The 12,880-nt window shown below is 31.2% G+C and overlaps 1 protein-coding gene across 1 annotated transcript; it reads left to right on the top strand.

Moving 5' to 3' along the window:
* The first annotated feature begins 7,287 nt into the window (after positions 1–7,287).
* LOC100255213 (mitochondrial dicarboxylate/tricarboxylate transporter DTC) lies at positions 7,288–12,476 on the top strand. The gene is made up of 6 exons (XM_002285686.4): positions 7,288–7,652; positions 8,353–8,436; positions 9,119–9,180; positions 10,190–10,551; positions 11,530–11,744; positions 12,060–12,476. Exons 1-6 carry the CDS (start codon positions 7,533–7,535, stop codon positions 12,114–12,116), a joined length of 900 nt encoding a protein of 299 aa, XP_002285722.1. The 5' UTR covers positions 7,288–7,532; the 3' UTR covers positions 12,117–12,476.
* Positions 12,477–12,880: the final 404 nt, after the last annotated feature.

Here is a 12,880-nt window from a genome sequence, read left to right as displayed (position 1 = left end):
TTTGGAGTCCGAAAACAGAGGCCCACCATTCGAGCCAGCTTTATGTGGGCCCCACTTTCTCTTTCACCGACCCATTTTCTAATTTCCCATTTTGCCCCTCTCATTTTCACCACTCGGGTAAGTGGGTCGGGTCGGTTTTATCCTATAAATATCCCCTTAGCTTAAATATATTTGAATTTTGATTCACTCGAGCTCGAAACTCTGATTATCTTCCTCGATTGCATGCATTAGTATCGATTCTAAAATCATTTATGATGATATAATAATTTTTTATTTTTCATATAAATATTATTAATTTTAAGTTTCACGAGTTTTCATGACTTTAAAATATATTTACATAATTAAAAATAAATTCATATATATAATTTTTTTTTATAAATTTATTATAAACCAAAATTGGATAGTTAGGAAATATTTGGGAATCATTTTTTAAATAATTTCCAATTTTTATAACTAAAATCAAATTTCTAAATTAGAGAACATGATTATCAACTTTTGTTTTCAATTGTAGATGTTTTGAGCTATAATTGAAAAAGATGTTAAATAATATTTTGTAACTTTTGCATTGTATAAACAAAGAAAAGTAATTTTCATATTTTAGTTCCAAATTAAAATTTTTTTTATTAAAATAATTAAAAACTATTTGTAAGTATTATTTTTAAAAATTATTTTTGAAAACTTTGTTTAACAAACCTTTCATACTTGACAACTTTGATTACTAGGTATTGAAATGAATGGCTATTAAGTAAATTTAATTTAAAATCATATACTATTGTTAATATAAATGACTCTATTATTATTGTTGTTATTATTATTATAAATTTATTGAAGTAATTTGATAGATTGACCTTCGAGACTTTAAAATATATCTTGATATTATTTATAAGAATTAGAAACCTATTGTCATGAAACTAATTTTAATGGGATCTCTTTGCATCAAAAATTATTATTATTATTATTATTTTTAAAATGTATCAAGTGTCTTTATGATAACTATTCTTAAAATATTTTTTTATTTTAGAGAGTACATTTAGTAAATTGATAAAAAAAACAGTTTTTTTATTTGCTCTTAAAATAATTTTTTCTTTTTAAAAAATTGAAATGTTTTGAATTAATTTTAATAAAATGTTTGTAGAAATAATTGAAAAGAAGAATAATGTTTTAAAAACTTTTGTATTACATATACACTGCACACAATAGTATACAACAAATTTATGAAAAATACGTCGAAAAAATTATTTTTCATATTTAAGTTACGAAGTAAAATTTTCTATTTTCAATTTACATTAACAATACCAATTTTACCCTTCCAAATACCCAAGGAAAGAAATGACCTTTCCTTTGATCTTAGTCTTCCCCTTTTGGTCAATGGCAATATAAATTTAATTACAAAATTCATTATTAGGGAAGAAAAATAGGTGTTTGGAACAAAATTATAAGTCATGGGAGTCTTTAATTAGTTTTGAGGGTAAAAATTAGAAGAGAATCATCAAAAAGTAACAAAAGGACAATATAATGAAAACACCATTTCAAACAAAAGTATGCATTTACTTATATTTAATTCTAGAAACTTGGAATTGGATTCTAAATTTAACTTTATGTCTCATAATAATTCAATAATTAAAAAAAATATATTAATTTCTAAATGATCAAATTGGCCTAAGCTTGACTTCTAAGATCTCTAAGTAATGAAGCTAGTGAACCTAGCTACCACAACCCAACAAAATTAACATCCATGTCAAGGCACGTTCAACCTACTTTTTAACTCTTCCATCAAGTAGAGTTGAAGAATATACTCTTTCACATCAAACCTATATATACTTAATGTAAATATACGGATTATCACATCTCTAATCATCATTTATTTCAAATTATGTTAATTAACTCCTTATAAATTTGTATCATTTATAAAATAGATTTTAGATTAAAAAAAAAATAGGTAGGTGTGTTTAACAAAATTCACATGGGGGATTGAAGGTTTCTGATCAATTTATCGATGTAATCCTTCAATAAAAACAATATTACTTTAATAGGAAGAGAATTTCACAAAAGAGTATAATATAAATATTCTTAATCATTACTTGTTTTATCATTATTTGTTTTAAATTTCATCAATTATCACCCTTATAAATTTATTTTTTAGAAAGATTTTGGTTAAATTATTTTAAGCAGGTGGGTTTAATAATTTTCTAAAAAATAAATTTTATTCATAAAATATGTTTAGGTGGGTGTTAGTATGTGAAATTTGAAAGTAACATTAATTTAGTCTCTTTATTTATATAAAGATTAAAAATAATTCAATGGAAGTTGTTGTACCTTTTTATCATTGTCTTATTGTGTGACAAGCTGTGAAGCTAGCTAGGCTGTTACTTCACCAATCTATGTATGGTATACCATATACAAACAAAAATAAATGAAGGGTTTCGAGGGGTTGGCATCATTGAGAATGAGAAAAGAAGCCAGATAGGGCCATAAAATATGAGGAGAAGATAAGCTTGACAGCAAGAAATGCATGGCTCTCCACCATACAATGGGGGACCTTTAGTCTTTGTATGATATATACTTATTTGCCGGGTGTTGGACCAACAAAGTTGGTTAAAACATTTATTATTGAGCTTAGTAAGTTGGCATTCACATGCCCATATATTCTTTTAGGTGCCCTTTCAAGAGGGGAAAAAATATAATTGTATAAACTATCCATATATGATTTAATTTTGTGTTATTATTGTTGTTGTTAATTAGTTCAGATGATCCATTAAGACTTGTTTAATGACGGGTTTTTCAAATGGTTTAGTGAACAAATTGTTCCTTTTATTGGGTCAGTTGTATTATATCTAATTATTGAATTATGTCGAAAAATGTGTTGTTTTATAATTATAGTGTTTAGGCTATATTTTAGTTTGATCGAGGAAATTATAAAAACTTGATGATGCGTAAAGATATGATTCTTAGAGCTATGTATAATGAATGTTTTGTTTTTAATAACGTGACATTATATGAATCATATAACATGATTGACTTCAAATTCTTTGAGTGCAAAGTTTGGTGGCCTTCATATGGGTCCATTGTATGTTTTCTTTGTTTTGATTCATGCATTTGCTTTCAATTTTTGTGGTTTTGACAAGACTAATGATTCAATAAAAAAAAAACTTGTCACTTAAAATCATATTGCCATGGACAATTGCATTCCTTTTAGAAATCATAGGATAAAATACAAAATCCACTCTTATACTTTCATCAATATCTCAAAAATCTCTTTTACTTTCTATTTTTTGAAGTGATGTTATTGTTAAATCATTCTCAAATATCATATAGAATTTTTTGTTTTATATATATATAAAATGTCTCTACGTGTTTTTGATTTATTTACGATCTTGTCACATGAATTTTCTCATCAATTTTTAATACAAAGACTTATTTGATATTTGAATATAGCATAGGATTAATACTAATTTTAAACAAAAAATAGAGGTCAAATTTAGACATATTTTAGAGTTTGATTGACATTGTTTTTAGAAAGCATTTATAATATAAAAAGCGTTTTTGAAAAAAAAAAAAAAAGATGTTTAATAAAATTTAGAAAACATTTTTTAAAAATTGAAAAAAATTACTTGTAGTATTTTTTAGGGAAATACTTAATAGGTGGTTATCCCAAAAAAAATGTATAAAAAAATAGCACTTTGAATGAAAAAAATTGTTGGCACCCTTAGGTGGGTAAGAAAAAAATATTTTTTCCTCACCCACCATATGTACTTAGTCTTAAAGGAGAAAAAGAGAGAGGACACAAAGGCCTTACATGATAATTATGTCCATTCACCATCTTTAATGCCTTGCATTATTATTATTATTATTCCTATTGATTTTTTGTTGTGTACTTTCACTATTTATTTTCTTGTACCATAGAATTGATGGAAAGAAATTGGGCATGCCCAATATCATATGATCATATCTTATCATATATAACTCAAAGTACTTGATGTTGATTAAAAGGTGGTAGACTCTTGTGGAATTGAGGCCCAACATGCATTCGCAATTTTAAATAATTATCAATTTAAGTATATTTAAAATTATAATTTGACAAATTGTCGTGCTTATGCATGCTAAATATCCCACTATGAAATTAATAGAGGGTTACATAAGACCAATGTTTTGAAAACTAGATCGGATTGATCAGTTCAACTAGACCAACCATCCATCAGTGGCCTTTTCGGATCTTCACTTTCAAACCGCTTGATAGTTGGACCGGCTCTAAACCGCTTGAATCGACAAATTGACTAATAAATCGTTTGAATAGAGCGATTCTACATAAATTGAACAAGTCAATTTCTCCACCTTTTATTCATGGCCCAGATAAAAGCCCAGCCTCCATTCATTGTTTTAGGCAAAAGCCCAATCCAAACCACCCTCTTATTGGACTGCACCTTGAGGATAGGATTTGAACTCTGACCCGAGCTGAGCAAAGGACATGGCCTACCACATGGCTTGCCCTTTGTTGCTTGATGTGGCAAATAAAAGAATGTATATGATTCTAAAAAGATTTATAATATTAAATAAAAATAATATAATATTTTCTAAAATTATAATATTAGTTAAAATATATAATTAAATTTTCTTTCATTTTGAATATATTCACATTTAAATATTATACACATTTCATTTAATAAAATTTAAAATATTAATATATTTATACTAATATTTGATAATATCAAAGATAAAAAATAAATATTATTGATTTTTAATTTATATATATATTTTTAATTTTAATAATCTATATTTTATATATTTATGATGTCATCGATTTAATGATTGTTCGACCATCAGTTCGACTACTGAACCAAAAACTAGTAATTTTTTCAATTCAGTGACCGATTTGATTTTAAAAACATTGCCTAAGACTATTATGAGATTGGGTCAATATCTAACTTAATGTTGGAATTCATCATCTATAAAGTATAATCATGTACATTTCATTTCATTGACATTGAATATGATACCCTTGACTATTAATCCTCTTAATTCTTTTAAGTTTTTATTTAGCCCATTTTGTCAAATAATATTTTTTGAAAATACGATATCATCAATATGAGTACATATATACTATTTTTAAAAATTTAAAATCATACCAATAACATCCATATCAATTAAATAAATCAAATCATAATTGTGAACAAAGCACAATAATCAACAAAGAAAAAGCAAGTCAAGTATTCTATCCTAGGCACAACCCATTTGATAAGCAACTGTCCCAATCCTAAAATATTAAGAGGCCCAAGAGAGAAAAAGTAAGAAATGGAGGGAGAGCCCATCATTTGAGAAAATGGATCCCTGTATTGGACAATAAAGGATTAAAGGGCCAAACTCTTCACCATACTTTTGCATTTCTTTAGTCCAATGGGCTATCATTTGCACAAGCCCATTCACTTAGGAGGCTAAATTAAAATTGACCCAAAAGGAGGGTTGGACGTTGGAAGTGATCCCATGGATTGGGCTTCACCAACTTCTTCTAAAGAGGGAGTACCAAGTAAGAAAATTTTGTATCTCAAAGTCGATGCGCGCTCACTAGCATTTTTATTTGAAGTATTTTTTTCAAAAAATAATTAAAAAAAATGATATATCAAATGCTTTTTTAGAAAGTATTATAAGTTATTTTAAAAAAATTTAAAATATTTTAATTTTTTTATCAAATACTTAATTTTCTTTCAAAAACACTATTTTCTAAAGATATTGTCAAAAAGACACTAAAAATATGTTTGAAATATTTTTAATTAAAATATCTTCTCTAAAAATATTTTTAGAAGAATTACCTCTCATATGCTTTTTTAAGAAGTAATAAAAATGATTTTTTAGCTTTTTAAAACTATTTTCTAAATTTGACAAACCTTTGAATTTTTTTTTGTACATTATAAAGTGTTTTTTTGAAGTACTATCAAATCGGTTTTATAAATCACATGTACATAATATATCACATGTTTTTCTTTTTCATTTTTCACAAAGTTAAAGAAAAACAATTTAATAATCATACGACCACCTTCAACTTTTGATTTTAACAAGGTTTGTTGATTAATAGGTCACAATTTGAATACCATGTGAGTCACGTGACTACCAGTGGCACACCTTACGTACCCACTTGATCTATATTTTACAATAAAAAAAATTTTAGAAAAGTTTTCAATATTTTATTGTTTTTAAAATTAGTTGACCTAAGTACATTGGATTCTCCAATCATAGAACTACACGTCACCATGTGAGCCACGAGCAATAGGGCGGACCACCCTGAAGCCCAGCCCATTGAGGCCCGGCCCATTATTTTATCTTTGATTATCGTTATTTGTAAGGCAACCAAGCGAGAATTACAGAACAGTGGCCACTGTAATTTCATAAAAAATTGAGGGGCCTTTTAGTATTTTAGTCTACTTTAGGACTGTGTGGCCCTGGTGAGGCGAGCCAACGTACAGCCATTCCAGAAAGTGGATTACCGAAAATAGTCCTGTACGTCATCTTATTTACCTCGATGCCATCCTCCAGGACAAATATCATATAAAAAAAAAGTCTCATTATTTTCAATTTTATTTACCAGGGGTACTTATTGGGTATTTTGGAATTTATTATTAAAAAAAAAGAAAAAGAAAAATGCTGTTAATAACTCGCATTAAAGTACAATTATGCCCTCACTCTTTTGGTGAAACTACAAACAAGTTGTTGAAGGTGGGGAGGGTAGTCCTTCTCAGCTGAAAGTCAATAAGGTACAACTTGACGTTGCTTTTAAGATAAAGGAGAATCAACAACCCTGTAAACTGCAAATTTACCATTTTGTCCTTTATATATATATATATAAATAATGAAAATGATAAGGAATTTTTTTTATTATTTTAAATAAAAACATGGAAAATGTAGAAAATTGTGCATCTTTAATAATTTAATTTATTTTCCTTAAATTTTATAAAAAAAAAGAATATCATATTTTATTTTCTTTTTTTATTCTAGAACCCCAAATATTTTAAATTTTTATAAAAAAATACATGAATCTTACACCATTATATATCCATTTATATATATATATTTTAAAATAAATACAATTAAATTAGGAAAAATATGAATAAACTAACAATTCATCTTTAAAAAGTAGATATTGTTACAACCACTAACAAATTCCCCCTACTATCCTCCAAATAAATCTAACCCACAACAACTTCAAATATTTTATAAATGCACAAATAAAAGAAAAAAAAATCATCCACAAAAATAAATAAATAAATAAAATTGCGAGGGCAATAGTGTCGTTGAAGAGGAGGGTTCGTGTGGTAAATTTCTTCAAATCGAAGGTCACAGAACCAAATTTTCCTTCCATAGATATATTTTTTTTAGAAATAACAAATAAAAAATATAAATATTTTGAATTTATATATTTTTTGTTGTCTCTTCTATTTTAGTTGTATAACTTTGGTTTTCCCTTCCCAAACCCTTTTTCTCCCTCGTTGTCTGCGCCCTCCTTCTCTCTTCCTCTGTTCTCAATCGCTTTGAATCTCAGGAAAATGGGAGATGAGAAGAAGCCCAAAGCCTCTGGCGTCTGGCCCACTATCAAGCCCTTCGTCAATGGCGGAACTGCTGGGATGCTCGCTACTTGTGTCATCCAGCCCATTGATATGATCAAGGTTTCTACTCCAGATCGACTGTTTCTTTTTTCTTATCGGCGTTTTGTGGGAAATCCATGGTTTTTTTGGGAAGTAGGCGGTTGAATCTAGTGGGTTTTGAGCTGAAATGGTAGGGTTTTGGTGGGTTTTGGGTTTTTGATCTGATGGGTGTGTTGCAAATTAGTTCGTTTTGTTGTTTGTTGCGGTTTTTTTGGAATAGACCCTGATCTTTTTCAGTAAGTGGTATAAAGGCTTCTGGTTTTCTCTTTGTGATCTGATGGGTGTGTTGGAGATTATAATGGGTTTTGTTTTTTTTTTTTCTCTTACATTTTTCTGAAACGACCCATCTTTCTTCTTTCATTAATGGGTTTTTGAATGAAGAAATGTGGTTTTTCTTCAATGGGTTTTTGTTTTTTGATCTGATGAATGTGTTGTAGACATGTGATGTCTTTCCTTATTTGCATTTTCTCAAATGACCCATGTTCTTTTTGTTCATAATTAGGCAATCAAATCTTGCTCGTTTGAGCTTAGAGGTGATTTTGGTTGTTTGATAAAGTAACTGAGATCTGGTTGTGATCCTTGTTTTATTGGTAGCCATATATTTGAGTAGATAGTTCTTCCTCAAATTTTGGGTTTATACTCGGTTCAGTCGTCTAGTTGGTTGAATGCTCTTATGATTATACAGATCTGATTTGTTATTTTTTAATGTTTTGGAGTACAGGTGAGGATCCAGTTGGGTCAGGGATCAGCAGGCGAGGTGACGAAGACCATGCTTAAGAATGAGGGCATGGGTGCATTTTACAAGGTTTGTTTTGTTTCTACAAATTTTGAGTTTTGTGATTTAGTGGTAAATGAGTTATATGCGATGGAGTTGTTGAATTTGATCTATAAAATCTTCTATTCTGGTTTATTTGAGATGAGGTGGGGACTTGTTCCTGATTCAGTTTAATGCAGGGTGCTTGCTTATCTTGTACACCCATAGAAATGATAAAGTCAGCCATAAAAGTTTGTAAAGGACTGCTCCTCGTACTTTTTGGTTGTTGAATCAACAAATTGTTATTTTGGATAATCAGTAAACAACCATAAATGTATGTCAAGGATTACTCCTCCTTGTAGTTGGATTGTTGATTTGGAAAACTACTTGAAGGACTGCTCCTCCTTGTACTTATTGGTTGTTGAACCCACAAATTGTTGAAGGACTGCTCCTCATTGTACTTTTTGGTTGTTGAATCAACAAATTGTTGTTTTTGATAATTATATATGAGAGAGAGAAACTTGCCTCTTTCTGTTATAGGAGTCTAATTTCAAGTTATAATGATAAACTTAAAAAGGAAATGCATCATATACAAATTTTTGTTCCAAAAAATTATATCACTAATCATGATATTGGAATTGTCTTCAATCTCCCATGAGTTAATGTGATGCTATGTATCTAATTGTGCATTTGTATACACATCACTCTGCCTGAACTTTATAATTTTGTGCAGGGGTTGTCAGCTGGTTTACTCAGACAAGCTACATATACCACTGCACGACTTGGTTCATTCAGGTGAGTGTTCTTCAAACTTAATTATTGTTGTGCAGCATCTAACCATCCTTAAAGTTTTTGTTCTTTATTCTTTAAAATAATGCATGTGTGTATGGGAGGGTTGTTAAAAGCTAATGTTATTGCTTTGTGTGTACTTGGTGTGCCGTTTCCAAGCACATTTAATATATTTTCTTATTTACCTAAAAAAAAAACTAATGTCATTGCATTCCTTGGAAAGGTCAGAAGTAAACTTTATACCAAAACATTTTCTTTCCCAAGACTTTATATTATGCCACTTTCCTTTGTTTATTCATGGACATATCATTTTGACCATATCTAGTGAACTTCTCTTCTTAGGAGGCTTGGGTTGGAAAACATTGAGAATATGGACACAAGAAAGGAATTGGCTTTGGAACTATTTGCAGGAACTTGTTAGATTATAATGTTTGTCTTGTGGTTGGGAACATGTGAAAGTAAGTTACACGGTGATGAGAAGTTAGGAACATGTAGGCACTGCATTGGGGCTTTTATTATTATTTCTGTTTATTTTATTAGTGGTTTGAAAGGATATTCCATTGAGATAAAATCGTTTGAAGGCACTAAAGCATTCTTTAGGATGGAGATTCTGTTCAAATGATTTTATTTCAAGCCCACACCAGTATAAACCATATCAGCTAAGGAAATCCTAGATACAAATCCTCTTTTAAGTTCCAAAATGGCACAAATGGACTTAAGAAAGCTGTAAACAATACAAATGGAGTCACTTCAAATGCTAGATAAATGCAAATGTTATGATTTATTTAATGCTTAAATTGATGTTCATTTTGACTGAAAAGGCATATGAAATTATTTTTGTGATTTTAGAAACTTGTGCAACCTTTTTATCTATTAGGGATCCCTTTCTTCCCTTTCTTTTCTTTAGACTTTTAACAGTCAAAGGCATTGCTTCCAATGATAGTTGTGTGATTCTAGAAACTTGTACAACCTTTTTATTTATTTGGGATCCTTTTCTTCCCTTTCTTTTCTTCAGAATTTTGACGGCCAAAGCCATTGAAGCCAATGATGGGAAGCCCCTACCTCTGTATCAGAAAGCTCTTTGTGGGCTAACTGCTGGAGCGATTGGAGCTTGTGTTGGTAGTCCAGCAGATTTGGCACTCATTCGTATGCAGGCTGATGCCACCTTACCTGCTGCTCAACGCCGACATTACACAAATGCATTCCATGCTCTTTATCGCATTGTTGCAGATGAAGGGGTTCTGGCTCTCTGGAAAGGTGCAGGGCCTACTGTAGTGAGAGCAATGGCACTGAACATGGGAATGCTTGCCTCTTATGATCAAAGTGTCGAGTTTTTCAAGGATAATCTTGGCTTTGGCGAGGCTACTACTATAATAGGTAAGATTTTGTTGCTATTGTGTGATGTTAATTTTGGACTAAGGCTGATTTTGCATACACTTGAATGCTATAGGGGAAAAATCAAATGTTACAGGAGATCCTCTTTGGATACCAACTCCTACATGACAAGACATATGGATATGGATAGAGTGGTTGAATGCTTAGCAGTTTTATTCATTTATTTATTCTCTGAAACAGTCACTTCTGCCGAGTATGCCTAGATAATATATTGTGATATAATCCAATCCAAAGTTCACTCTGTTAGTTAACATTGCATGATTTATTTAAATCATCTTTGGATTCAACAGTAGTTTAACATCCAGAATATGAAACTCATCTGAATTAAAATAAATGCTTTCAAACTTAATCTCTTGTAGTGAAATTTTGCTTTCTGGGCAGTACTGTTGGAATTCTTGTTCTCCTTTTTAACCAAACTCATTAGTACCACTCGCATCTGCCAACTGCATGGAGAGTGGACAACCTTTTAGTACTTGGAGCAAACTCAAGCACATGAATCATTTAATTCAAAAAACATTTGCTTTCCAATACACATCCTGTAACCTCTTGGGATAAATATCTGAGATTGAGCTTGTTGGATTCCTTGTGTCCCAGTGTTCCTAAGGAAGTGTAAATGCCTAATTTTCTCGCTATATTAAGTGGAAATACACTTGGGTGCATGATAAGTGTTGACGTACTTGCAGAATGTTGCTGGATATTTTATTACTTTCCAATGTACATCCTGTAACCTCTTGGGATAAATATCTGAGATTGAGCATGTTGGATTCCTTGTGTCCCAGTGTTCCTAAGGAAGTGTAATTGCCTAATTTTCTCACTATATTAAGTGGAAATACACTCGGGTGCATGATAAGTGTTGACATACTTGCAGAATGTTGCTGGATATTTTATTTTATATAATATACTGGCTTTTATTGTATTACTTCTGTGGTATAGTGAATTGCTTTCTTTGTTTATTTTCAGGAGCAAGTACTGTTTCTGGATTCTTTGCTGCTGCTTGCAGTTTACCTTTTGATTATGTCAAAACCCAGATCCAGAAAATGCAACCTGATGCTTTAGGGAAGTATCCTTACACAGGCTCTATGGACTGTGCCATGAAAACCCTGAAAGCAGGAGGTCCCTTCAAATTCTACACAGGATTTCCTGTCTATTGTGTTAGAATTGCCCCCCATGTCATGGTACTCTCTCTTTCCTTACCCTTTTTCATCTACTTAGTATTCTTTATTCGATTCATTGAATTACATGAATTACCGCAAGATTACCCCTACACTCTCCCCATCCCTTCCAAGGGGTTGAAGGCACCTCCTAGTCAGTCTCTCTCTGTAGTCTTCTGTCATGCACCATTTTTTTTCTGGGTCCATTGAATCACATGAATCACAGCACGACTACACCTAGACTCTACCTACCCCATCCCTGGTTTTGAAGTTTTTCAGATATTGTTTCTTGTTCAATTGACTTGGTTTCTGATCATTAGATGTGTGTGCATTTTGCAGATGACATGGATATTCCTCAACCAAATCCAGAAGGTGGAGAAGTCCTTTGGATTATGATTTGCTGCAGGAGCGGAGATCTCTACATTGGAGTTCAGCTTTGCTGTCATAATAATAGTATCGTGGCTTGTGTCGTAGTTGTAGCTCGTTTTGGCAACCTCACACACCCTCAAAAGTAAAGCCATTTTCTTTAAATTCTCATTTACATTGAGTGAAGGAGATTAATATATTTCACTCGAATTTGAGCATTTTTTACGGTTTCACTGAAAGAGAGGATACTACGAATCCATTTCAAAGTGTTTTGAGAGTTTCTGATTGATGATCCTTGAGGAAAAAGGAAAACAATATTCAAGAAGAATAATTAATGTAATATTACTCTATAATGTAGGTCTACCTAATCTACATCTTCTGTTGCTTCAAGGCTTGCCAAGGTTCATTACATTGAATTCAATCTTATATTTTGCATTTAGTTGGTCGTTTTGTGTGATCAGTGCCCTCTTACTTTCACAGCAGAAACATGTTCAACAGGTTTGCATATACTGCAACACTACACGTGCTATGTCTCTTCTTGAACAAGTCTATTTAGAGCTAAGTTTAAAAGATGCTTCTCGGGCGCGCCTAAGGGCGAGGCGGGGCGAAAACGCCTTGAGGCATAAGAAATAAAACGCAACGCCTGAAAGGTGTATGCTTTTTCCAGTGAGGCGCGACTGGGGCGTGCTTTGATCGCGCCTTTTACCTTTTACGCTCCAAAAAGAAGACGTACGCTTTGTGGGAGTTGATGTGACCATGAACAGAAATTAAAAAAAAAAACCCTAAGTAATCCC

Source organism: Vitis vinifera, chromosome 6 (assembly GCF_030704535.1).
Source record: "Vitis vinifera cultivar Pinot Noir 40024 chromosome 6, ASM3070453v1".
NCBI lineage: Eukaryota > Viridiplantae > Streptophyta > Magnoliopsida > Vitales > Vitaceae > Vitis > Vitis vinifera.
The sequence above is the reverse complement of the archived record's forward strand: the minus strand, read 5'-3'. Positions and strand labels throughout refer to the sequence as shown.

Excerpts from the sequence above, each read along its gene's own strand:
- LOC100255213 (XM_002285686.4), top strand. The coding sequence starts at position 7,533 with ATGGGAGATGAGAAGAAGCCCAAAGCCTCTGGCGTCTGGCCCACTATC. Across the intron at positions 9,181-10,189 it reads GCACGACTTGGTTCATTCAG|AATTTTGACGGCCAAAGCCA; the intron begins GTGAGTGTTCTT and ends TCTTTTCTTCAG. Across the intron at positions 10,552-11,529 it reads CGAGGCTACTACTATAATAG|GAGCAAGTACTGTTTCTGGA; the intron begins GTAAGATTTTGT and ends GTTTATTTTCAG.